The sequence below is a fragment of the Phoxinus phoxinus genome, assembly GCF_949152265.1.
Source record: "Phoxinus phoxinus genome assembly, chromosome: 5".
NCBI classification, from domain to species: domain Eukaryota; kingdom Metazoa; phylum Chordata; class Actinopteri; order Cypriniformes; family Leuciscidae; genus Phoxinus; species Phoxinus phoxinus.
In genome coordinates this window covers 22,405,066-22,431,325 of record NC_136880.1, presented here as the reverse complement: position 1 = coordinate 22,431,325, position 26,260 = coordinate 22,405,066, and the positions used below count along the sequence as shown (strand labels likewise).

Here is a 26,260-nt window from a genome sequence, read left to right as displayed (position 1 = left end):
GTTAAACAAAATCCTAAGATGTTTGCAACTATGAGGCACATTTGTTTGGAAAGCTTCAATCTCCTGTACAGGTTATTAGTTGTATGGCCACTGTGGGGTTTTTACCCAGCGCTGGCCGTTCAAAGCAGTCAGGATTAAGGCCCAAACCCAGATCGGCTCTCGGCTTCCAACAAGTCCCTGGTGCTATGACATCATCAGCCTGCTGGATTACAGCCTGAGCATTCAGGCTGGATGACTAAACTAAAGAATTAAGAACATCAGTTGAAAGCTATGAACTGAATGAAACATTCAGGCAGACTGATTCCCCCAAACGTAAACAGGACTTTCTCCCTCAGTTTAATGGAGACTAGAGGTTTCGAATGGAAAGTTAATTCTAAGGGTAATTCTGTGTGTTGTAGTGTTAAGGACGCAGGGTTCACAGCGGGCCTGGAGCTCAGGCAGTGCCAGCGGTGGAGGGATGTGCAGTGACTCAGAGAGTGCTGGGGGAAGCAGCGAGTCTCGCTCCATGGACTCCCCCACAGCCAGTCCAGGTGCTTTTTCTGACACACATGTCTGATATATAAATACTTTATTTAAAATATATCGATTTAATATTTATTTATTCGTTCATTCATTTAACCTGGTTCTTGCCAAAATAGCCTTATTTACTGGTATTAAACAATATACTATTATTTCCCCTATATATTTATTTATTGACTGATTTCATTCATTCATTTAGTTATTCATTCTGTTCTGACATTAAACAATATACTACTGTTCTACTATTTTTTTTGTATTTTTGTTTTATTTTCCATGCCAACATTACCACAGAAAGTATACATTTCATTGTTTAGGAAAATATTTGTATAATTGTCATAAAAACATATTTTTCATTAAACAATTTGCAATGTTTGTAATGTGCAATTGTTGCTGGAAATTCTACAGCTGTTGTGGCAGTTATCATTTCATGAATGCAAAACCTAATTTACATCAGCCAGCCAAACAACGTGACCTTATTGGCATAGTTGCGTCAGCAGCATTTAACATAATTTGCTGAAAAACGTTCACAACATCACAGAAAACCAGGCATAAAAACTAATCGTTGGGATGTGAGAATATAAGCAATGACCTAATCAGGCATATGACAGTTTTGCCAGACATCCTGAAATGCTTTCACTCTGACCAGGGGCATCAGCCATTCTTATTGCTGAGCCCTGTATATATTATATCCTAAAAAGAAGTTCCTCTTAAAATATTGCTGTTTTAGGCACGTTTGTAAGTTTTGCTTGTAAAGTGGTTGACCTAGTTGTCATTGGACAGGACGGAGAAGTGCTCTGCAGGACGGAAGTATCTAATGTGTGTGTTTGTGTGTCTTCATGCTAAAGGGGATTTCAAACGCAGGCTTCCCAGAACTCCCTCAACTGGTACCATGTCTTCTGCAGATGACCTGGATGAGAGAGAACCTCCTTCCCCATCAGATAATGGTTGGTAGTACAAACTGAATAGCGTGATTGTGGGTGTCTGTGTTTGTAGATGTGTGACACCACACGCAAGTGCTGAATTGCTCGCACCCATGTTTTTCTCTCTGTGCAGCTGTACAGATGGGCTTGGTGTTGACACTGGCGAAATGCCACAGTTAGCAGTTCCTGTCTCTCCACCAAAAGTGTTACATTTCAGTAATAATTGTTGAATATAAACACATGTTAGACTTAGGAAATACATTTGAGGAAATGGAGAGAGGGTTTTGCTTCCTCAAAAGTACCAAAAGAGTCATTCATTAAATCGGAATCATTACATTTCTTTTAGTTCCCATCCCCACTCACATTTAAGACTCTTGATTATCACATTTCCAAACCGGAACGTCGTTGATGGGCCAGAAGAGTGTTTTTAAACTATTCGGAAATTAGCTTTTGGAAACACATTGTCTTGTCTCGTCTCAGGCCTCTCTGAGATGGTGTTGGAAGCGGCCAGTTCTCCCGGCCCTTTCCGCAATACTCAGATGTCAAAAGCAGCGCACACCCATAAGTTGCGGAAACTGAGGGCGCCTTCCAAATGCAGAGAGTGTGACAGTCTGGTGGTGTTCCACGGGGCTGAGTGTGAAGAGGTACGTCATCATCATCAACACCCACACTGATTCAGTTCTCATTGTTCAGTAGAGCCGTTTGTCATTCTATAATCTCTTATTCCGTAGTGCTCCTTGGCCTGTCATAAGAAATGCCTGGAGACTCTTGCCATTCAGTGTGGTCATAAGAAGCTCCAGGGCAGACTGCACCTGTTCGGGATTGACTTCGCCCAAGTAGCTAAGAACAGTCCCGACGGCATCCCCTTCATCATAAAAAAATGCACCTCGGAAATCGAGAGTCGTGCCCTGAACATTAAGGTAAAGCGTTGAGATGCAACTGCAAGAAATTGCTTTAATTCAATGCTTGAGTCATCTTGTGAATGACGCCTACTTTCGGTGCATTTCAAGGGCATTTATCGTGTGAATGGGGCGAAGTCTCGTGTGGAAAAGCTGTGCCAGGCCTTTGAGAATGGAAAGGACTTAGTGGAGCTTTCTGACCTCCACCCACATGACATAAGCAACGTGCTCAAGCTTTACCTAAGACAGGTGTGGTGGTACAAATAATCCCAGTTTCATCATGTCTTTGTGAAAGTTGACTTATTAGTTGACTTATTAGTGCAACAGTGCCCGCCCGGTTTTTCAGCTTCCATGGTTTAACATTTTTTCAAAGTTTTCATTAAAGTTATAAGCCATGAACCAAACCAACCAGCTATTTGGTGAATCACAACATTACAAACAAAAGTATTTGAAAATCAAATAAAAACACAAAGCTACAATACACTATACTTAATGACTTTAATAAGGTAAAGAATTCAACCCCATGAAGCATTGCAAATGACATAATACTTCCTATCCTTTTATATATTGTAGCAGTTACCCATGTGTGTGGTGAATGCAATTTTTGTGAATGTAATGTATTTTATAATTATTCTAAGTGTAACAGGACATGTAGAAACGTTGATAATCGAGTCCACAACAAATTTTCTCTATTAGGGACAATAAAGTATATTTCATTTAATTATATTTCATTTTATAATCAAAATAAAAAGGATGGATAAATATATACCTATTGATTTAAACATGTTGATTGTATATAGAAACAGTGTATTTTCCATGTATTGCAAAATAAGCGTGTGTGTGTGTGTGTGTGTGTATACACATATTTAGTAGATTGAGAGCTTACATCATTTACAGTCCTTTTTGGGATGCTATGGAGATCTTTTGGCATGATTTGCTTTTTGCAGTTCTCTGATTGGAGATTTATCTGCAGAATCATAGGTAATGTGGTTTTTCACCTGGAATTTTGCTGTTAAACATGATTATTTAAAAAGTAAGTTGAAACAAAGTGGGCTGATGGCTTCAACGAAAGCATATATCATCGATGTACAACCTTGTAGCTCACAGAAGGTCTGTTTTTAAAGGTTTATACGTTAAAAATCAGTTCCTTATAGAGAAAATATATAATTTTTTACTAGCGGGACTCCACTGTTGCACTCTAGTGGTTCCGGAAGTAAAAACTCAATTTAATTTCTCCATGGTGAATTAGATTTTTTGATGATAACTCATAAAGCTTTAAAGAAAGCCTTACTGTGAGCTACGAGGTTGATATTCGATCGGATTTGCTCCTGTTGAAGCCGTTAGTCCACACTATTTCAACTTGCTTTTTAAATAAGCATGTAACAATGGAATTTGTGGTGAAAAAACTACATTACCCATGGTGCTGTACAGAAAAGTCCACCAATCAGAGATTCGAAATAAGCAAAATGTGCCAAAAGATCTTGTTAGCTCCGCCTACTCCAATGAAGCACTGTGAGTGATGTAATCAAGTCGGTCTCCCTACGCTCTCAAAATACTTAAACATTTGAATATAAATTAATATTTTGCAATAAACTTAAAATATCATATTTTTTTATTTATAATCAACCTCTTTAAATGAGTAGTTAAAATTTCTTTATTGTTTTAAATTTGATTATGCTATTTGTTAGTTATTTCTATCACTAAAGCGTTAAATATACAGTCTTGTACCTTTTGTATTTTTGTCAGGTTTTCAAATACTTCCTTGCTTCAAATCAAAGTTTGTAATGTTATGATTCACCTCATATCTCATCTGGTTGGCTTTTTAAAATCCCTATGGGATAAACTAATGGAAATTATACTTATGGGAACCAATGCTGCTGATAAAGTGGGTCGCCACTGTTCTACTCTATAGGCTTTCATTGTTTTTCTGATTTAGATTTTTTTTTTTTTACTTTTTGTTGATCGACATTGCCTGTAAAAAAGAAAAATGTTTTTTTTTCTTCTTTTTTTCAGTTGCCAGAGCCGTTGATTCTTTATCGGTATTATAATGATGTCATTGGGCTGGCAAAAGAGACTCTGAACCTGGATGAGACTGACTCTGCTAAAGAGAAATCAGCAGGGGAGCAGCTGTGCCTCAGCGTTGAGCTTAAAAGAGTTCTCTTCAAAATTAGAGACCTCCTTCGCCAGCTTCCTGCAGCCCATTACAGAACCCTGCAGTTCCTCATCACACATCTGCACAGGTATGCTAACACAAACCATAAACATAAGCGTCTGTAAAATAAAATGATTGTAGCAAAAAGCAGGAATCCATTGTCTGAATCTGATTTCATTGCTTGTTGCTTGAAGCCCTTAAATGTGTTTAGTGAGAGTGAAATATAAATCCACCACTCTAAAACATCGTTGTCCTACAGAGTAACAGAGCAATCTGAGGAGAACAAGATGACGGCTAGTAACCTGGGTATCATCTTCGGTCCCACGCTCATCAAGCCAAGGCAGTTGGAGGCGGAAGTGTCGCTGTCCTCTCTGGTTGACTACCCCCACCAGGCCCGCATGGTGGAACTGCTCATCAGTTACCACCAGATGATCTTCGATGTCCCCCTCAGCCCCGTGTCTCCCACCAGTCCTACGGCATCACAGGCTTCACTTGTGCCCAACACCCAGGACAAAGAGCCAAAACTCAGCCGCCACTCCCGATCTCTCATGGATATCAAAGAGGTGAGATGGGCCAGAGGACGGAAGCTAGACCTCACTTGCTTTGAGGACAATTTTTGGGAAATGTTACTTGTTAGCATTTATGATTTGTGATCTGTGTTTATTCTTCATACAGAGTGCGAAAGTCTACAAGAGACACTCGTCTGTGATCACCTCTGCACAGCTTATGGAGGAAGTGAAGGATATGAAGACAGGGGATGATAGAGCGCAAACACCTGGTTAGTATGAGTGTCTCTGCTCATCTTTGGTAAAATCTAAACTGATGAACCATGGCAGAATATTTAAAAATTGTTTGTATTTTGTTTAAAAACAGTGCAATAATACTGATAATCAGTGTTGGGGTTACGTAATCGGATTACTTTTTTTCAAGTAACTTGCAAAGTAATGTATTACTTTTTCAAATAACCCTTTACTCTTTCCCATTTATTGACTAAGAGCTCTCCTGTCCCAATTTTGAGAAAACCATGATTGGTGTGAAAGGGCCTTTAAAAACATTTTTTTTTTCAAATACTATATGGTTTTTAGTTTAGATAAATTAGACTGGGTCAAAACTGACCCGGAAATGCAAAAGTGGTATTCAGATTTTAAATGCAATAAGAGGTTACTGAGAGTCTCTTTTGAGTGAATAGTTTATATAATATATTATATTTATAATATATATTTTCTTCTCTCCAGTGGGTGAGGGCTCAGATATCAATGGGGTTGACTCAACTCCTGTGGACATGCAGAAGGCCACATCTGTGTTCAGCCGGCCCAGTGTCAACAGCCGATTGGTGCAGCTGCGTCCCCAGCGCTCCAAGCAGGTGTCTCGACCAATCAGCATGCCCGTGGACCGACTGCTCAACGAGCGCAACAGCCGCAACACCGTGGAGCATGAACACTCGCCTGCCGCCATTCAGGAGACCACTGAACCGGAGAAGCCTTTGACGCCACGACTCTCAAACTATTACAGGAACCCCTTCATCGACACTCAGACGCTGAGGAGGACATGGGACAGACAGTACAGACATTACGATGTGACACCCAGAACCGCAATGATAGTGGCCAACCTGCCACCTTCTGGCGGGCCGAAACCGTCTGAAATTAGTGTTGTACCCCACAGCATCGCTGCTAGAAAAGATGGTACAAGTCAGTCCAGCGGGGCTCCAATATCCTTCCGCGCTCCACGGACACTAAAACCACCTCCTGGAACGTTCTACAGACCTCCATCAGGAGGCCCATTCAGGTCATTTGACTCGCTGGCAAAAACGGTTTCAGCAGCACCAACCACTACTACAGGAACAGTTTACACAACAGCCATTACCATATTACCAACAGCAGCCACAGTCTCCACAGCCGTGACGACGCCCCCCGCCACACCAACAACACCGGTGACTATCGCTCTAACGCCCAAGCACACTTTTGCAACAGTGACGAGCACTCTATCAGGAGGAGCGGAAGAAGGACTCTCGGAAAGCGAATCGCTAAGCCCCATCACGCTCTCGCCGCCTCAGTCTCCAGGATCCAGCGCTGAGGAGTTTAACCCAACAGACGCCAGACCCCTCTATCAGAGACGCAGTCGCCGTATGCAGGAGCTGGAGCAGCGAGAGGCACATTTTGTTTAAAAAACCGCCTGACTGTTAAAAAAAGCCAAATCTGTTGGCTTCTGGGGTTGTCCTCTAGGGCAGTTTTTGTGACGCTTGGTACAGTATTCTCCTGGTATGTGACAGTGACTGATTCCTCCACAGCCCTCACAATGTCAATGTCTAGTAGATCTGTCTACGGCTTTATATCTGTATGTCTTTGTGTGCCATACTGTATATATGAAATTGTTTTAATATCCCTTTGAGAAAGGGCAAAAATATTACAGGAGAGGTGAAACGTCTCCATGAATTTTCTCTGGATTACTAGCTGTTTGTTAATGTCCCTTTAAGCTACTGTATGAGCCGGAAATATCAGCAAAGGTCCAAAACATTTGTGACATTCACTTAACTGTAAGTGAGCACTCTTTTATGTTATTTTTGTATATTGTTTCTGAACATTTATGCCAAATGTGTCTCACCCAAGAGACACTTCTATATCATTAAATAATCAGTTATATTAATGTGTTATTAAAATCAGAAGTTCTGTGTAATAATTGCATCAACTCAACAGGAGTGTGTATAGTATTGTCTGTACTGTAAATGTATGCCAACCTGTTCATTGTGATGCACTTGCTAAGCCTAACCACCGCATCATCACTGCCTTGGCATGATGTAATACAGTTACTGCCGGCTGTTTGATAGTTTGTCTCAGAAACACTTCTGCTCTTGCGTGTTTTGTGTGTAAGTGCATCTGTTTTTTATTTCAGTTACATATGCATTTGTTTTCATTTTGTACACATAACCTGCTGCCATAAACATACCAACAATTCTTGAAGACATGCGACATGTTTGCAGATTAAATATTTAGTTCAAACTAGTTGTATATGTTCTGGGTTTTTATTTTTTTACCTTTATATGTACAGTAAAAGTGGATTAAATATGAAGATTAATTTTTTTTATTTTCGGAATGAAATATGAGTGGCCACTGATGCTAGGGTTGTTGCCATGGCGTTGTTATGCAGTCGCTAAGGTGTTTCACGAGTTCACACTTAAATAGAGTAAAGGTTATGTGTATTTGGCGTGCTGTCCGAGGGGATAGGGTTTCATTTTTTCTTTTTTGGTGGTTGCTAGGTTTATTACTGGTTTATTACATGCCCAAATCAAAAAGATATTTGCGTCAATGTATGGTTTGAGTCCCTCGCAGTGTTGTTATTGTTAACTAAATCTGAAACCAGTTATAATAATTTTTGTTTATTGAAATAAAGCTGAAATAAAATATAAATATTAGATGACAAGCTTAAAAAAATTAAAAGCATATACATTTAAATACCATTCATTATGATTTAATCGGGTGAGTATTTTCAATATTTCATGTCAAAGTTTAATTTAGCTGCTGTCTTTTATGTGGAGGCCAAACCAGTGTCCTGTTTTTTTGCCTATTGTCCTCACTCCCTGCGTATCTGTAACTGTCCGGGACAGACTCTGTCCCTCCTCATCCCTAATTAGACATGTCACCTGAGCTCCAGCACTGAGCTGCTCAGCTGACTCATCCAACAAACACAGAAATAAGAGATGTGAAATATAGCACACATACTCCAAATGCCCATATAATACAAAATATAACACAACACACATTATTAGCATCTCCTAATCCATCGCCAATCCACCACATGTTCATGTAAAGAAATAGTAGTCATGTTAAAATGGAGGGCTTTGCTGATGGCCAAGTTAACCCAGCAGATTAAGGCAATCAGATTAGTGGTATCACCTGAGTCGGTCAGGAGCTGCAAGTTTGGCTGTTGTGTTTCAGCGACTATCATGGACTGTAATTATGTACCTTTACATGCGAATATTGAGGGACTCAAATCTTTTGAGCACTGAGGTAAGCATACCATTTTTTTGGTCATTCACTACTGTTTATGATCAGTAATATATATGTTTTGTTATTATTGGTTTAAACATTTTTTCTATATTTTATTCAGCAAGTATACATTCATTTCATCAAAAGTGACTGTAAAGACATGATTTGACAAGATTTATATTTCAAATAAATGCTGTTAAAAAATATTGAGCAGCACAACTGTTTTCAACATTGACTATAATAATAACTATTTCTGAAGAATCATGTGATGCGTTAGTATAGTAATGATGCTGAAAATACATATTTTTAGCTAAATTACATTTTGAAAATTATATTGAAATAGAAACTGTTTTTTACTGTATTTTTGATCAAATGAATGCAGCCTTGGTGAACATAAGAAACTTATAAAACATTAAGAAATCTTACTGACACCAAACCTTTGAACAGTGTACATTAACGACAGGTTAAAGTTGTTGGCCTTGGTTGAGAATATGCATGTTATACCTAAAATAAGGCATTTTAATTCTTTGTTTTTAATTCATATTCATTTAGCCATAAATCTCAAGTATACTTGCAATATTTCTGTCAAAAGAGACTGTAAGATGAGACATTTGTATTTGAACCTGAACTCATAGAGCTTTAATCAGTGTTTGTGTAAAAAGATCACTGTGGAAAATTAGACGTCTAACAGACATAATAACAGCTCTGTCTGTGACTGTTTTGGTCTTGCTGTGGCTCAAAATAGTTCAGTGGTTCAATGCTAGGCCCATATTTTCCTTTAAATATTGTGACCCAATTTCACATGACTAACAAACAAGTCTCCAAGCACTAAAACTGCTGTTTAAAAAAAGTATATGTATAAATATAGCCTATAGGAATTCCTGCTGGTCGTTTACAATCTGATCACATGGACATGGTCACATGTAAAGCTCTACAACGCTAACAGTATTTATCTGTCACTTAAATTACTATACAACAGTTCTGCAAGTTTTATCTCAGGTTGATTGTAAGTGTGAAGTATATGATGTGTTGCCAGGTTTGTTGTGTTTTGGTGACCCCTACAAGGGGTTAAGTTGGAGCCATGAACACAAGCAGTCAGATCCGTCTGCTGCTGTGGAAGAACTGGACACTCCGAAAAAGACAAAAGGTACAATAACCGATTCACCGGGACACAAAACAATCATCATCGCAGGCTGTAGTTTCTAAAGCCTCAAGAAAGACAGCTTATATTTAGAGGGCTCTGTTTATATCATTTAATACAAGCCTCAGAAATTTGGTTCTGAGTGCAGGATTTAGGCAATGAGGAGTGAAATACCACACAGAACCAAAATATAACTCTGAAGAGGAAAAACTGTGCTGGATGTTTTGAAAGAGTGTTTGTGTCGCTTCAAAATGTTCAAAGTGTGCACTAAAAAATGCAGGGTTGTTTCAATCCAATGTTTGGGTCAAATATGGATGAACCCAACGGTTTAAACAATTGAATTAAAAAATGTAAACCAATGGTTAGGTTTGTGCATAATTGATCCAAACAAACAAACCAGCATTTTTTGTATTTTTGTGTATTTTTAGTAATATAATATAGAAAAAATAATATGTGTAGCCTACTTTTTTGACGGCTGTTTAACATCAGGGCAACACTTTTCAGTAGGCTACGGTTTAAGTCAAGTCAAGTCAAGTCACCTTTATTTATATAGCGCTTTTTTACAATACAGATTGTATCAAAGCAGCTTCACAGTGATAACATGAAAATAATACAAAAAACAATTTCATCATCGTCCACCTTTAAGGCAGATCTATAATATTGTTGAATATTAAATTCAATAAACAATTGAATTGTTTAATTCAATGCATGATTGTACTGATTGGTACCAATCGTTTAGTTGCGATTTCTTTATTTTTTATTTATTTTTTAAGTTACCCCTATCTGAAAATGAATATCTGTATCTGAAAATGAATATCAATTTGTCATACTGTACAAAAGGTTAATGCTTAAATTCAAAACAATGTGAGTTTTCATTGTTTTCTATTCCCTTTATTTAGACAAAATAGAATAGAATTTTAATATTGGCCATTTATCAGTTGATGGCCATAACATGAAAATAGGTATTGTATTGTTCAAAATTGCCGTATAGTTATTGTGCATCCTTAAATTCTTTAAAATTAATGCATTATGTATTTATAACAAAGAACAGAAATTTATTAAAGTATTTAGTAATCGAGGCCCATATAGAGTACGATATTTCCTGTATTTCTGTGGTAATTATGACAAAAGCTGCTTGATATAAAACTTTTTATCATCAGAAACTGAGAGTATTGATATAAATTAATTAACCACAATTAATTTTGTGGGTTTTTTTGTTAAACAAGTATAATTTCAGTTTACATCTTCATTTTGTGTTTTTGGCATTTAGTTCAATTGTTTTAGTTTGTACAACTTGAAATGTTAAAAATGCATTAATGTATAACATTTTATAAACTAATAAATACTTGTTTACGACATGAGCTTTTTTGTATTACAAAGTGTTACCAGCATTGCTCCAATCCTACATTCAGATCTGACATGTTTCTGAACATACTGCTCTCTTGTTGTGTGTACAGATTCGCTTCCTGGTTGAGATTCTGTGGCCTGTGGTTTTATTCATTGGACTTGTCTGGCTACGAAGAGCAAATCCCTTGTATCGGCAACATGAATGTAAAAATACACATTAACATATAGTTAGTTCCGGTTGTGCAATGTCACACTCACAGCCATGTATTGAATGATAAGAGTTTTCAAATAACAAAAAGTTTCCAACAACATCTGTCTGCTCATCATATCTGTAAATGCAGGTCATTTTCCCAGCAAGGCTATGCCCTCAACGGGAATCCTGCCTTGGATCCAAGGGATTTTCTGCAATGCTAATAACCCATGTTTTCGCCATCAAACCCGAGGAGAGTCGCCTGGGGTCGTTTCCAACTACCACAACTCCATGTGAGTCAGACGCTCCTCCGCAGCTCAAATCTGGAAGATTTTCCTATCTAGCACATAGTTGTGTTGAGTAGGCGTTCAGAGATAGTCCTCTGACACAAAATGTGTCTTCCCATGCAGAGGAGTTTTGCAGGAGGTCCAACTAACATTTTGGGATTGTAAATTTTGTTTTATCCCAATAAGAAAGCTGTTTTCCCCCCCAAGGTAATTCCATAAAATGGTGGGACCCACCCAGCTAAAAAATATGTTCTATAAACGTTTTGGTTATCAAAAATGTTACTTCTAAATGTTCTCTTCCATTTTTAAATGTTTTAATAATGTGTTTTCTTGGTTATGTGAACTTAATGGGAAAACAAACATAATGGGAATGTTTCCTTTTCAATGCTTTCCTAATGAAACATTTGATGAACATCCAACTAAACGCTTCGGGTAATTCCAAGCATTCCATGGACGATAGTTTTGAGAACATCATAAAGACCAGATACCCGTGAACACATGTTTTATTAACTTCTCTGGAAGAATGTTTGTTCTTAACTTTGAGAGAACCTTGTTTTTAATGTACTTCCAATCCCAGTTCCAGGTTATCATTGTTACTCATTTCTTTCTACCCTCCTTAGACTGGCACGGTTTTACATGGATTCCCAGGAGCTGCTGTTCAACGACACGGAGTTCCATCAGCTTGGTCGTCTGTGGCATGAAGTCACTATCATGAGCAACTTCATGGAGACGCTGCGCACCAATCCTGAGCTGGTGGCAGGTATGTAGAGCGTGGGTAGCGTCCGCTGTCTGACCCGTAACCTGGCCCTCAGAGGAACTGATGGGACCTCTTTAATGGATCTGAGTGATGGATGGAGAGAGTGTGCATTTCCTCTCTTGTGCTTCCACTCCTCTCATACCTGTTTCCTTTTCCTGCTCCCTCAATGGGTTGATGACTAGTCCTTATAGTGTGAGGGCAAACCCAAGATGTGAAATTTTTTACTTTGGGAAAGTTTTTTTTTTTTCAGGAAAATGTCCAGTGATTTTTCTAAATAGGATGTGTTCTCTTATTAACATATTTTGTTTATCCTGGGACAACATTTCTATCAAATATAGTCCTAGTCATGAAATCAGAGGGAAATTATTTCTCATGTCATTCAAACCATGTATGAATTTATTTCTATTGTGGAACATGAGGTGAAATTTTGTTGAATGGCTGCGTATTTTCATTTAATTACACTATTGTTTTTCAAAAGTCTTTTATGCTCACCAAGGCTGCATTTATTTGATCAAAAATATGATAAAAACAGTAATATTGTGAAGTATTATTACAATTTAAAATAACTGTTTTCTATTTTAATGTTTTAAAATGTAATTTATTCCTGTAATGCAAAGCTGAATTTTCAGCAACATTGCTCCAGTCTTCAGTGTCACATGATCCTTCAGAAATCATTCTAATTTGTAGATTTGTTGCTCAAGATAAATTTTTTTTATCAATGTTTAAAACAGTGAAGAATTTTTCATTTTTAATGAATAGAGCTCAAGCATTTATTTAAAACAGGAATATTTTGTAACAATGTAAAAGTCTTTACTGTCACTTTTGACCCATTTATGGAGTCAAAATAGGGCCATATATATCTGCAAAATAAAAAAATGTTTTGCAAAAAAAAAAAATGTTTTGCAAAAAAAAAAAAATGTTTTGCAAAAAAAAAAAATGTTTTGCAAAAAAAAAAAATGTTTTGCAAATAAAAATAGAGTATTGAGGAAAAAAAAAGTTTTTTTGCAAGTAAAATAAAATAATTGCAAAAGAAAAGTTAACCACTGAGAGAAAAAATAAAGTTTAGCAAAGTAAAACTTCAGCAGCATTGACTGCAACACATATTTCCCTTTGCGCCGCTCCTTTAAATCCGCGTTTCTGTCATCCATGCCTCTGCGGTGCACGCTTTCCTTTGCGCTTCCTTTTTCTTTGCGCCTCGCTTTGTGTCCCTGATTTGACGTGGGGGGTGGGGTCAAGAGGTTGGGGTGTGTACAAGGGACGAAGGCGCGTCCTTCTCGTCTACGTCATCAGCGCGAGCCCCAGACCGAGTGGATCGATCGAAATGGTGGAGCAGTAGTGATGGGATTTATGGCTCTTTGAGGGGATCCGTTCCTTTCAAAGAGCCGTTCAAAAGAACGGCTCTTTTGGCTCTTTTTAAATATTTAGTCAGTTTTAAGAAGCCAGCTTGGGAGCATCTTAGTTTATCCTCACTGGGAGGAATGATGAGGTGAGATTTGTAGTCAAATAATTAAAACTCAGATATCACACACCAATAGTTGAATTATTCTGAAATATTGATTATTACCTCATTTGTCATGTGTGGACTATATTCCATTGTACAACATCCCTCTGCTTAGGAAGTGACATCACTATTTTGGATTTACCTTTAGTACAAAGTGTGTGTATGTGTAAAGCTATGTTGACTTATGTTATTCATACAATACCTACTCACAAATAAACATCAAAAACAAAGCCGGCTGCAATGAATTTCTGTGCAAAACAGCTTTTACTACAAACACTTCCACACAAGAACATTTTGATAAAAAACAAAAAATATTTAAAGTTTTAAATATATACTGTAGATGAAATTAGAATAAATAAAATGGAAATGTCTACATACAATCCACTATTACTACTGTAAACTTTGCAAATAGGACATCACCCGATGATCGATGATGTAATATGGTTATGTATGATCAACTCTGGAAATATTCCTTCATTCAAAAAACGTAATTTGATTTAAGGATGGAGATTGCACAGGAAAGTAAAGTGAGTGAGTAAAAGCAATTGGGACATTGCTTAATTTGTATTATCTTATTGGTGTCGTGCTACAGACATAATTTAAATATTATGCAGGAAACAGAAATCCGATCAGTTATCCAGATACATTTGTTAATATGAACAAATGTAAACGCACGGTGTCCTGATTGGCTAATGATCCGATCTGCTTGATCAGATCATGGTGATCGCATGTTAATGCCAAGTGTAAACGCAGCCTTTGTGTGCATCTGTGTGAAACACGCATAGGAAAAAAAGAACGACAGAAAGAACGGCTCCCCTCCAGCCGCGACTCGGCTCCCATCGTTCATGTTTATGAGCCGTTCAAAAGAATCGGTTCGTTCGCGAACGTCACAACTCTACGGAGCAGAGACATGCGGGTGATGGATCACAGGTATGTATTATTGATAGCTTTCTTATTATTATTATTAGACTCCTATATTATTAATAACAGATACTTCAGACCGGCTAGAGGCTGGTATTTAGCAGTATCTGTTATTAATAATATAGGAGTCTAATAATAATAATAAGAAAGCTATCAATAATACATACCTGTGATCCATCACCCACATGTCTCTGCTCCGCCATTTCGATCGATCCACTCGGTCTGGGGCTCGCGCTGATGACGTAGACGAGAAGGACGCGCCTTCGTCCCTTGTACACACCCCAACCTCTTGACCCCACCCCCCACGTCAAATCAGGGACACAAAGCGAGGCGCAAAGAAAAAGGAAGCGCAAAGGAAAGCGTGCACCGCAGAGGCACGGATGACAGAAACGCGGATTTAAAGGAGCGGCGCAAAACATTTTTTTTTTGCAAAACATTTTTTTTTTTTTTGCAAAAATTTTTTTTTTTTTGCAAAACATTTTTTTTTTTTGCGAAACATTGATTTATTTTGCAGATATATATGGCCCTATTTTGACTCCATCCCATTTAATAATAAATTAATTTCTAAAAAAAATCGTTCTGAACCCAAACTTTTAAACAGTAGAGTAACAATATAATACAACTTAATATAATAATGCCAACTTAAAAATTAGATATAAAATAAAAAATGCCATTAAAGTATCATACAAGTTCATATTAGAAAATGTAAGGATTATTTATAAATATGTTATCTACTATATTCCAGAAATGTTCTAGGACCAATTAGGATTTTGATCTAGGGACACATCCTACTTGGAAAAACATAATTTTTTTTCATCTGTCATCTCCGTGATCATTTGCATCTTTTTAACGTCACATAAAAAAAATTCATAATATGTCTTATCAAATCTGTTATACAGTATAACAGCCATATTAGTTTATCTCTGAACACCTTTGATGGCAGTGAATTAGTTGGATCTGTCAGCACTTTCTCCACACACGACTCCCATGTCGTAACCTTTCAGCACAGAGTATATACTGTTGAGCGACAAAGCTTTCAGCAAAGAATTCAGTGATCAAGTGATCCATTGAAGCACTTTGTCAGCACAGTTTGTCCTCTGAGTGAATATATGTCAAAGTCATTATACACGCTGGTCAGCACTCTGCTGCAATGTTAAGAGTGCTTCAGTTAAGAAGGTGTGGAATGCATTCTTCCCATTTCACATGTACGTAACTATGCCACAAAAAGGGGAATATTTGTATCTCAAGTAAAAGTTTTAAAGGATTTAGTTTAAGAAAGCAATTTTTATGATCTAAAACAAATCTTTCATGACCTTTACATACTTAAAGGAGGCTTGGACTTTTATTGTCTGGACAATAAATTGAGTGAAAAACTTTTTGCATAGGCAAGTTTTGCATAGGCACTTTCATTGTACAAATGTAGTTATCAATACTGACACTGATTTTAGTTTTCCCTTTATGTACACACACACATAGGCTACATTGCTGTTTAATCATATATTTCCCTCCGTGTCCTTTCCTTACCCCTGTGCTATCAGGTAAAGGACTGAAAGTGGAGTACATTCTGAAGGACGACGAGAGTCTAACGTCATTCCTACTGCGGGACGTTGGGCTTTCAATAGCTGTGGTGAATGATCTTACAAATGCACTATTGCGGGTGGAGCAAGTAAGTTAAGGCAAATGTAACTTTTTAGGCTACTGTTTTTCAAAAGCACAATGGCCGCTTCTTGTGAGATGTTTGCTTTCACAAGAATCTTGCCACACAGTCACATCCTCATACTCTCCTTTGGGGACTCACTAGATGTTTCCAGCGAAATCTAGTGGGTTTGTGTTGTCTTTTATGGTGTTTAACAGTCACCGAGAGCCCTTCCTGAGGTTGTATGTCATTGTCTTGGTGACGTACGTCTTCTTTTGTTTCTCACTGGCCTCTCACACACAGGCTGATTTATTGTGCAGTCCATTGTCTCAGTGATTTTAAGCACTCTTAAGTAGACTGCTTTAATCCTACACATTACTTAGTGCATCTCGATATATTGTGACACACAGCATAGTATACAGTAGAGACAGATATTTCTGGAAATCTGTATTTGAATGATTTCTTCAACACCAATTTACTATTGTTTCGCCCAATAATGTTTTTTTTTTTTTTGATAGGTCAGACCAAATCATAATCTATCTGAAGATATTTCTACAAGATCATGCTGAGACTTTTGTTTTTGATGTTGTTCTAGTAGCTAGTTTACTTAACCCTACAAAACAAATATCATAAATGAAATAACATCCGATTTTTCAATAAAGCAATGAGACTTAATAGAGATCAAATTTAACCATATTCTTACGTCTCCTGCTTCTCAGAAATGTCTTCCTTTACGAAAAATATTACCCCAGTAATCTTACTTTTGTCCTCTAGAGTTTCAAAAAGTCTTACACTGTAAAAAAAATTATAGTCGTGATTATAATAACCATGACCCTCTAGCGGTTTAAAACTGTATGCATTTTGCAGAAGAACATTGTTTTGGTTGTGCTTCGGCTCTACATGACTGTGTGGATGAATATGGTTCATAAAACAAAATGGTTCTAGTGCTCATAAAACATCCACTAATAGGCTTAAGAGATTCGATGGAAAGGAGCAGACTAGCTGAAGACATTACTGTAGCTATACCCTCTAATAGACACGGTACTTCCTTGAAAATAAATTCCAGCACTACATCAACAACCAAAATGAAATGACCCTTCACAACAGATAATGCTTTGCAATGAACTCTGCTACATATGGAGATTTATCTGTTCATTAAAATACTCAGCTGTTTATTTTATTATACGCCATCTCCGCCTTTACAACATTACAAGCCAATGTTGATCCTCGTTTTATCTCGAGCTCTGTCACATTCTCCTCTGTTCGGCATTTTTTTAAATGGGTGAGTCTTCGGAGGTTTGAGATTTAGCTGCTCCGTGTCAACTTTTCTCACTAGTTGTTGCGACAACTAACATGTGACGCTCCCGCACAATACACACGTCTAAGTAGCTGGAGCAAGATTTTTCATCAAATTCTTCCCAAACCAAATAGATTTGAGCAAATTTGTTATCCTCATTAATTGCATATCTCTATACTCTGACTATAATGTTAACCATTGTCTAATTTCTGTCAGGACCACTATCATCAAATACGATTGACAATAAGCATACAGTTTGGATTGGCGGTATGGTTCTGTTCTGGTCGAGAACTCCTTGCGCATCCATGCAGCCGGATAAGAGCAGAGAGAGCAGCAATAACCCCCCTTAGGGGAAACAGAACAGAACCAACATGAATGTATTGCAGATATCATTAGTTAATGATTAAAGGGGAATCAGAATGCCAAATCCTGACTGACGAGAGGTGGAGCTGGGGAGGGAGGAGGGTAATTCGCTCCTGAGAAACGCGATAGCTGCTGATAACACTGAAGGAGCTTATATATGTATACAGTGATAGGCGTCGTATTCCTATAGGTAGACGTGTATCAGCTGAGAGTCAGCTGATGCGAGCTTGACTAACGTGACCTGCCAGAACTGACGCTCCACTTGATTTCTGTCTATTTTTTGTTTAGTTTATGCAAAACAAAGTTTTTCCAATGAAACATAATGTAACTTAGAACTGAAATTAGTTTTTCATAGCTACGTAAGAGTAACCACTGAGGAATAAAAAAAAAAACATCTTCTGGGCAGTCTCGTCTTCACTAAGCAGAGTTTTAATTCTGGACATGCTGAACTTTGCCCAAAAATCTGTTCCTATGTTTTCCAGTTTGCACATGGTGTCCCGGATCTGACTCTGAAGGAGATCGCCTGCAGTCAGGCTCTTCTGGAGCGATTCCTCATCTTCCCCAGCCGCAGAGGAATGTACGGGGTCCACAACGCCATGTGTGCCCTTTCCCAGCAGAGACTGCAGAAGATCGAGGATGTACTTTATGCCAACTTAGACTTCTTCAAGCTCTTCCGACTGGTCAGTCATGACACTTTCTCTTTACACATGCTGCACTGTTATACTGGTGTTCAGAGAAATGAGATGTAATTCAATCCCAAAATATGACCTAATTTAATGCCTGAAAATTATAATTCCAAAATGAAATGGATTGAAAATGTTGTGTATAAGTACATTCAAGGCCGACTACATAAAATGTGAATGATGTACCACTCAAATGTTTTTGTTGTTGAAAGAAATTAATACATTTATGCAGGAAGGATGCATTAAATTAATCAAAAGTGACAGTAAATGTAATGTACATTCTTACATTCTTTAAAAAAAAAATGGATCAAAAAAAATGCTGTTCTTTTGAACTTTCTATTCATCGAAGAATCCTGAATAAATGTTTCACGGTTTTTCAAAAAATATTGAGCAGTATTGAACTGTTTTCCACATTGATAATACACAGAAATATTTCTTGAGCATCAAATCAGCATACTGTATTACAATGATTTCTGAAGGATCATGTGACACTGAAGACCGAGTAATGATGCTGAAAATTCAGCTTTACTAAAACAGATATTTTAAATTATAAAAATATAACTTTTTTTAATTTATTTTTATAAATGCAGTCTTGGTGAGCATTAGAGACTTCCTTCAGAAACGTTAAAAATTACACCGACCCCCAAACTTTGAATGGTAAATTAAAGACTATAACTTATACATTTATAAATATAATAGAGTAGTTATAATATATATATAATACATCCAGAATAGTTCAACTCTAGCCTAATTGTGGGTCCAATAAGCCCCCAATGTTTTTTTTTTTTAGATCTCGAAATGTCTCTAAATGGTCACGGGTCAGGGTGTTATAATGTACTCTCTCTGTAACTCACTCTCTGTTTGCCTTATACATTTTTAAACCGGTATGTTTTGTTTCAGGGAAAATTAAATATTTTTACACAAAGTTTGGAAATATTTAGGTCAGAGTCAACAGTAATTAACTTTCATCAGTGTACTCCTCTATAGTATGTTGTATACAGGAGCTGTACGGATGTCACCTGATGTGTCGCATGCTTTGGAATTATGGAAAAGCTGTTCTAAACACATCATAAGTGTTGGCAGGTGGTGCACTAAACTAAGAATGTGGATCATAAGCCAGACCTACTTACTGTACCTGTAGTTAGATTTTAGGAGACCTATGAATACCACTGCTGAAACAACACTACTTATCAGCTTTCTCTTTCTTAGCCTCTCTCTCTCTCTCTCTCTCTCTGTGAGGTTCAGCCAGGGTTAGACCAAAGCAGATGGTAGCGTTAGCATGATGACACTGCTTGTCCTAATTTACTAATGAGATTAATGAAGACACACCCTCGCGGTGATAAGGACTGCAGAAGCAATTGTTAACGTAAAAATAAATAATAATTTTACAATAAATTGTCTACAGTTAAAAAACTAGCAATGCAATGAGGAAATACATTTTCTACTTTTATTAAAGATCATTGTAATTAATCAATAAACGATAAATCATTAATTACACTGGTCTACAGCCAAAATGGTTCTGAAATAAATGTAGTCCAACTTTACTATTTCTTGGTTACTGAGAATGATACTGTATGCTATTGGGTCAGTATACGACCCTTGACTTGGGAATGGCAGAGGTCGGATAAGTGAGGGAAGGGATCTCAATTTAAACCAGAAATCACAAAAATACATCTTTGACTGGATCTATGAATAAATATATGACTGTACTTGCTTTTCAGGCAAAACAATGAATGATAAAATCTGAAGCGGGTGTTCCGTCATACATGATATGAATTGCATCATGTTAAGTCATGGATGATGCAATCATAACAAAAGCTTACATCACTCCGCTGAGCAAATTTCCCTATATCAGCTCTAGAAATCATACAGCAGGGGGTGCAAAACTCAGTTCCTGGGGGTTTAGTCCCAACCCTGCTCCTCCAACTCATACAGCACCTGTAGTTTTCAAATAAGCCTGAAGGACTTGATGAGCTGGATCAGGTTAATATCGTTGAAGATAAACTATACAGGGCTGTGCTCTCTTTTTTTGTCAGTGTTTGATTTTGCAAAGGGACACATTTCTGTTTAGACAAAGTGGGCAGAGATGCAGATAACTTCAAATTGGACAAATGGAGCCCATCAATGCTCGCAGACTATTGCTGGACAGTGACAAGAGATGCTCCCATTAATGAATACAAGAGACAAGTAGCACCAAGTAGACACTGAATAAGACTAAACTATGTACATAATAGTTTTTTGCATTTTGTTTCATAATATATTGGATTTATATAACCCTTTTGCTGATTTTTAAAGGGTTACATAAACAGGACAGGTGACAATGTCAAATCTTAAAAATGTTTGGCATCTATTTAAATACAAACATATTTAAATGTATTTACACACACTACTGTTCAAAAATGAATTATTAAATCATGGTTTTAAATCATTTTTAACATTGAAAATAGTAATAAAAGTTTCTTGAGTGCCAAATCAGTGTATTATAATGATTTCTGATGGATCATGTGATCAAAAGAAAAGAGAGAGAACAAAAGAAAAGGAAAGAAACATTTAAAGGTGCAGTGTGTGATTTTAGCAACATCTAGTGGTGAGGTTACGAATTGCAACCAACAGAAGTTGCGGTGGCCGACAGGAAAAGATGTCGTCGTCTGAGACATCAGAGAGTGGCCGGTTAAGCAATGAGGTTTCTTTACAAAGATAAATTATATTTTACTTAGTTCAGTAAAACGATATGTTATTGCGAATATTATTGTTATTGTTCATCATTGTGTCAGTGTTTTATTCGCTGACTTTAGCTAGCTTCTTTGTACGAAGAACAACATAGTGACGAAACGAGCTCTGTAGTAGTTTGTCCGTTTAAGGCTACTGTAGGGCGCAAAATGGCTATTTCGAAGTAAGGGGACCCGCGGTGTATGTAAATAGAAACGGCTCATTCTAAGGTAATACAAACATAACGGTTCAATATGTAAGGTGTTTATACACCACTGAAAACATAGTTATGCATATGATATTGCATTACTGTCAACATATCCTCCTAAATATGACACAATGCACCTTTAAATGGTGGTATGTATGTCTTTTAATTTGTTTTAAAACAGTATTAAAATGACAGAATAAAGCTATTGGAAAACATGTTTAGAATTGTGTACTCAAACTAATTATATACTGATTTGTAACCTAATAAATTCTGGCATTTCCGTTTTGACTTGGTTTCATGTAAACTCAGACGTCTCTTTCCTTCTCTCTGTGTTCAGTTGCCCGTGGTCCTGGATAATCACACGACTGGGATGGACCTGCAGTTCTGGGGTCGGGTGCTTTCAGCAGTGTCTGACAAGCTTCAGGAGGTAAGAACTGCTTGAGAAAGCTCAGTTCCTCTCGCCCTTTCAAGACCCTTATTTTAGCATCCAGGAAGCGCCTCACTTCCCTTCAGCTCTTCAGAAAGCTCAGAGAAAGAGGTTAGGAACGCGTGTGCGGATCGTTTTTGTCACATCAGAACCGGTTGTGCGGTTAAATCACCACAATCTCGCGAAGAGCAGAACACGTTTATATGACCAGTTCATGTGTGTACATGCATGTGTGTCAGCACTCCTGTTTTATTATTATGTCGAAAGGACATTCCACTGAGGTCACATCCTGAAGGTGGAGCACATTTCTTTCCCTTTTGCTTGGGTGACAGAAAGCCTGGCCAACTATTGCTATCTCCCATCTCTAAATCCATCTGCGCTGAGTGGGTCTGAATGTATGAATGGGAAGTAGGGAGTAAAAGTGTTAGTTTAGTCGAGGTTGAGCAATGACTCATTACTCATACTGAAAGTCTCTATGGAAATCTTCATGTTTTCACGTACACTTATCTGGACCTGGTTTGTCTTACTGTGGCTATCATATTGTGAATTAGAGTTCACGACCCGTGGAAAAGTGCTGGATCTCACGTTCGTTCGTATTTTGACACAGAGCAGTGTTTGCTAGGCTTTGTGGTTCAGTCTGGAGATGAATATGAGCATAACAGCTGTGAGGATATTTGCCCCCCACAGGGATTCTCCCTGATGCATTTCCCTTAACATCAGAGATAACATCAGATTACAAGATGTCTTTTATATTGTTGTAGAAATTGTTTTCTTTAATACACTCAAAACTGAAACAATAATTTGTACTTATTACATCATTGCCCTCATGTCGTTCCAAGCCTGTATGATTTCATTTCTTCTGCAAAATACAAACCATTTTTTTCTTTCTTTCACTGGGGTACAAAACAGCATTGGACATTGTATGGACAAAAAAAACACTTTTTGTGTGTGTTGTTTATTTCTATACACCGTTTACCAGCTGGATTAGATTGACCATGCATGGCAGAATTCAAATCGGATCAATTCCAAACCTGGTTCTCACCTCATGTTTACCTCCAGGATGCCAAATTCAGCCACAACTGTACATGAAGGTTTATTTAGGGATATCCTCTTCAAGGAGATGCGTCTTTAGGTTGCCACGTGTATTGAGAATAGTTCTGGCAGATAAGAGGTGTTGACCTGGATGGAGAGGTTCAGACAAGGTCGGTCAACCAATTAGGCAACTTACTGTACTTACTTACCTTAAAAGAGCTTTTATTTTCATTTACTACATCAAATTCTTAAACTTCCATTTGGTAACTGTACTATTTGTCTATAATAATTAAAAAGAATGAAGAGGTACTCTAAGGTTCATAGGTTTGGGGTCGGTAAGATTTTTTAATGCTTTGAAGGCAGTCTCTCATTATCTCATAATTCTCACTAAGGCTACATTTATTTGATTAAAGATACAGTAAAAATAGTGTGAAATATTGCGATATATTAACATAACTGTTTTCTGTTTTTTAAACAAATTAATAAATGTAATTTGTTCCTATGATGGTAAAGCATCATTACTCCAGTCTTGAGTGTCACATGATCCTCAGAAATCATTATAATATGCTCAATAAACATTTCTTATTATTATTAATGTTGAAAACAGTTGTGCTGCTTAATGTTTATGTGGAAACTGTGAAATTTTCCTCAAAAATTCAAGAATTTACTGACCCCTGAAATTGAGCGGTCGTGTTCAGTACAAACATTTGACTGGAAGTGTATGCTTTAAGGAATACATCCAATTTTATAGGCTAGTTATTCTTGTTTTTTTTATAGTTATTCTTAGTTATTCTCAAGTGGTGCTATTACAGCCATAATGACTTATACCCTAAAGACATAATTAACAAGGAAAGCTTTTTCTTTCTTTCTGTGGATCACAAAAATAGATGTTTAGCAGAATGTCCAAGTTGCTCTTTCGTATCCAATTAAGCTAGCTGGTAATTCAAGGTCAAAAGGGTCATTAACGCATCAAAAAATGATCATTCAAGATTTTTGGGGCTTAAAATCTTGCCTTCCTCCATCTCTCCTGCCATGTGGCATTTAACACCACATATTCATACACGAATCTGTACATACTGTAGTTGTTATAGTTTTGATTTTTAAAATCAGACTGTAAAAGGTTCCATTTACTAAAATGTCCTTTCTCTCCCAGCTTGCAGAGAGGCCCAGCTCCCAAGACTTGATGCGGGTCTTGTACTCCATCTTCCAGCCTGGGGGTCCCTCTTCCTTCAGTCAGCTGATGTCCACTGTGTCAGACCTGTTCTGCGGATACCCTGAGGGGGAGGGCACCCGGGTCTTCTCCTTTAACTGGTACGAGGACAACAACTACAAGGCTTTCCTAGGCATCAACAACTCAAGAGGACATGAGAGCTACACCTATGACAAGACAGCAAGTGAGCGCTGTTAATCTGTTTCAGTTTTTTCCTTTACTTTCTCTTTCTTTTACTTTCTATTCTTCACTTTCTCTTTCTTTTCTTGTTCTGTTGCTCATTCACTCTCTCTGTTGGCCCTCAGCTCCATTCTGTAATGCGTTGATGCAGAACCTGGAGTCGAACCCTATTACTAAAATCGTGTGGAATTCAGTGAAGCCTCTGGTGATGGGGAAGATCCTGTACACCCCAGACTCCCCGGCTGTCAGAAAGATAATAAAGAGTGTAAGATTGAAATATCCACCCACTCGCATACATGCATTGTCAACCAAATCATATACAACCATTCAAAAATATTTGGGGTTGGTTGGTAAGATTTTCTCTGAAATAAGTATCTTATGCTTATGAGGCTGCATTTATTTGAGATCAAAAATACAGTAAAAACAGTAATATTGTGAAATATTAGTGTCACATGATCCTTCAGAAATCATTATAATATGCTGATTTGATGTTTAAGAAATATTTCTTATTATTAGCAATGTTAAAAACAGTTATGCTGCTTAATATTTTTGTGGAAACAGTGACACTTTTTTTATCAGGATTCTTTGATGAGAGTTTAAGAGCATTTATATGAGATATAAATATTTTGTAACATTATTAAAGTATTTGCTTCTGCCTTTTGAATAATTTAATGTGTCCTTGCTAAATAAAAGTAATAGTTTCTAAAAAATAAATAATAATATAATCTTACTGTCCCCAAACTTTCGAATGGAATAAGACAAAAAAAAAAATCTGGGTTTCACTTTATTTTGATGGTCCCTTTAACACATTCTGTGACTATAAATAACATAGCACCTACATGTTTACTAGCTCTCATTAGAGTATTAGTAGAGTATTAGAAGACTGGTAGGGTTAGAATAAGTTGACACTTGACATGTACTTGCAAAGTTACTTACAGTTAGCAGAATGTCTATTCGAGGACCATCACAATAAAGAGTTAGCAGATATTAAGCAGACAGTCCACTAATACTCTACGATGAGAAGTAGACATGTAGTTGCAAAATTACTTCAGAATGTTTAAAAGGGTCCATCAAAATCTGAAGAAAAAAAAAACCTGAATTTGAATTTGGAGAATGTCTCAGTATTTGGTATATCTCTCTTTTTCTGTAATAACAGCAGCACATGATCTGCATGAATTTCACAAGTGTAAAACCTGATAATCATTTTCTGTATGTTAATTTGAGATAATCCAGCAAGCGTATTGTGTGCTTCAACAGTCAGGGTTACACTGGAACTTCCATCTGGATGGTTGTGTTTGTTTCAATGAGCTGGAACATTGCCGATTTTGTTATTGTGTATCCATAAGGTGCCATGTGGACATACAGTATGACACTGACAATGCATAGATTCATGATTGTGTGTGTGTGTGTGTTCTCCAGGCCAACACTACTTTTGAGGAGCTAGAGAGGTTGCAGAAAATGGGTAAGGTCTGGGAAGAGGTGGGACCACAGCTCTGGGACTTCTTTCAGAACAGCGTCCAAATGAACATGATACGGGTAACATATCTGTTTCTTTTCATCTCATACCCACACATACAGTACATGCACACACACATACACACACCTGTCTGCACACACATACACACACACCTCTCATCGCATGCCACATTATGCCAACAAACGTCCGGATATCTAATCCACTGCCCTCCTTTAGTCTATGTATGATGAAGTTTTCATTTTTATCATCTCTCATGATATGGTATCTATAAGTAAATCCATTCTCAAAAATTGTCGGAGATTGTTCGTATAAACTGCTGTTTAAAAGTTTTGGAGTCAGTAAGATTTTTTTAATAATACCGCTCAGAAATGCATTAAATTGATAGAAAGTTACAGTAAATATAATTATAATGTTAGAAAAT

The 26,260-nt window shown here is 37.3% G+C and overlaps 2 protein-coding genes across 5 annotated transcripts in view; both read left to right on the top strand.

The window, feature by feature from the left end:
- The window catches only part of arhgap29b (Rho GTPase activating protein 29b), a 35,555-nt gene extending 28,001 nt beyond the window's left edge, over positions 1–7,554 (top strand). For all 4 annotated transcript variants that reach the window (XM_079611665.1, XM_079611668.1, XM_079611666.1 and 1 more), the window contains 9 exons: positions 399–530; positions 1,365–1,463; positions 1,920–2,083; positions 2,171–2,359; positions 2,450–2,587; positions 4,352–4,578; positions 4,750–5,053; positions 5,166–5,268; positions 5,726–7,554. In XM_079611665.1, the coding sequence (XP_079467791.1) occupies positions 399–530; positions 1,365–1,463; positions 1,920–2,083; positions 2,171–2,359; positions 2,450–2,587; positions 4,352–4,578; positions 4,750–5,053; positions 5,166–5,268; positions 5,726–6,654 (2,285 nt within the window). In that variant the 3' untranslated portion in view covers positions 6,655–7,554. The remainder of the gene's footprint in view (positions 1–398; positions 531–1,364; positions 1,464–1,919; positions 2,084–2,170; positions 2,360–2,449; positions 2,588–4,351; positions 4,579–4,749; positions 5,054–5,165; positions 5,269–5,725) is intronic.
- An 820-nt stretch (positions 7,555–8,374) lies between these two features.
- The window catches only part of abca4b (ATP-binding cassette, sub-family A (ABC1), member 4b), a 129,653-nt gene continuing 111,767 nt past the window's right edge, over positions 8,375–26,260 (top strand). The window contains exons 1-11 of the mRNA XM_079613372.1: positions 8,375–8,494; positions 9,510–9,620; positions 11,072–11,165; positions 11,303–11,444; positions 12,059–12,198; positions 16,156–16,283; positions 18,396–18,593; positions 21,851–21,940; positions 24,126–24,366; positions 24,488–24,627; positions 25,782–25,898. Coding sequence (XP_079469498.1) covers positions 9,555–9,620; positions 11,072–11,165; positions 11,303–11,444; positions 12,059–12,198; positions 16,156–16,283; positions 18,396–18,593; positions 21,851–21,940; positions 24,126–24,366; positions 24,488–24,627; positions 25,782–25,898 — 1,356 coding nt within the window. The 5' untranslated portion in view covers positions 8,375–8,494; positions 9,510–9,554. The remainder of the gene's footprint in view (positions 8,495–9,509; positions 9,621–11,071; positions 11,166–11,302; positions 11,445–12,058; positions 12,199–16,155; positions 16,284–18,395; positions 18,594–21,850; positions 21,941–24,125; positions 24,367–24,487; positions 24,628–25,781; positions 25,899–26,260) is intronic.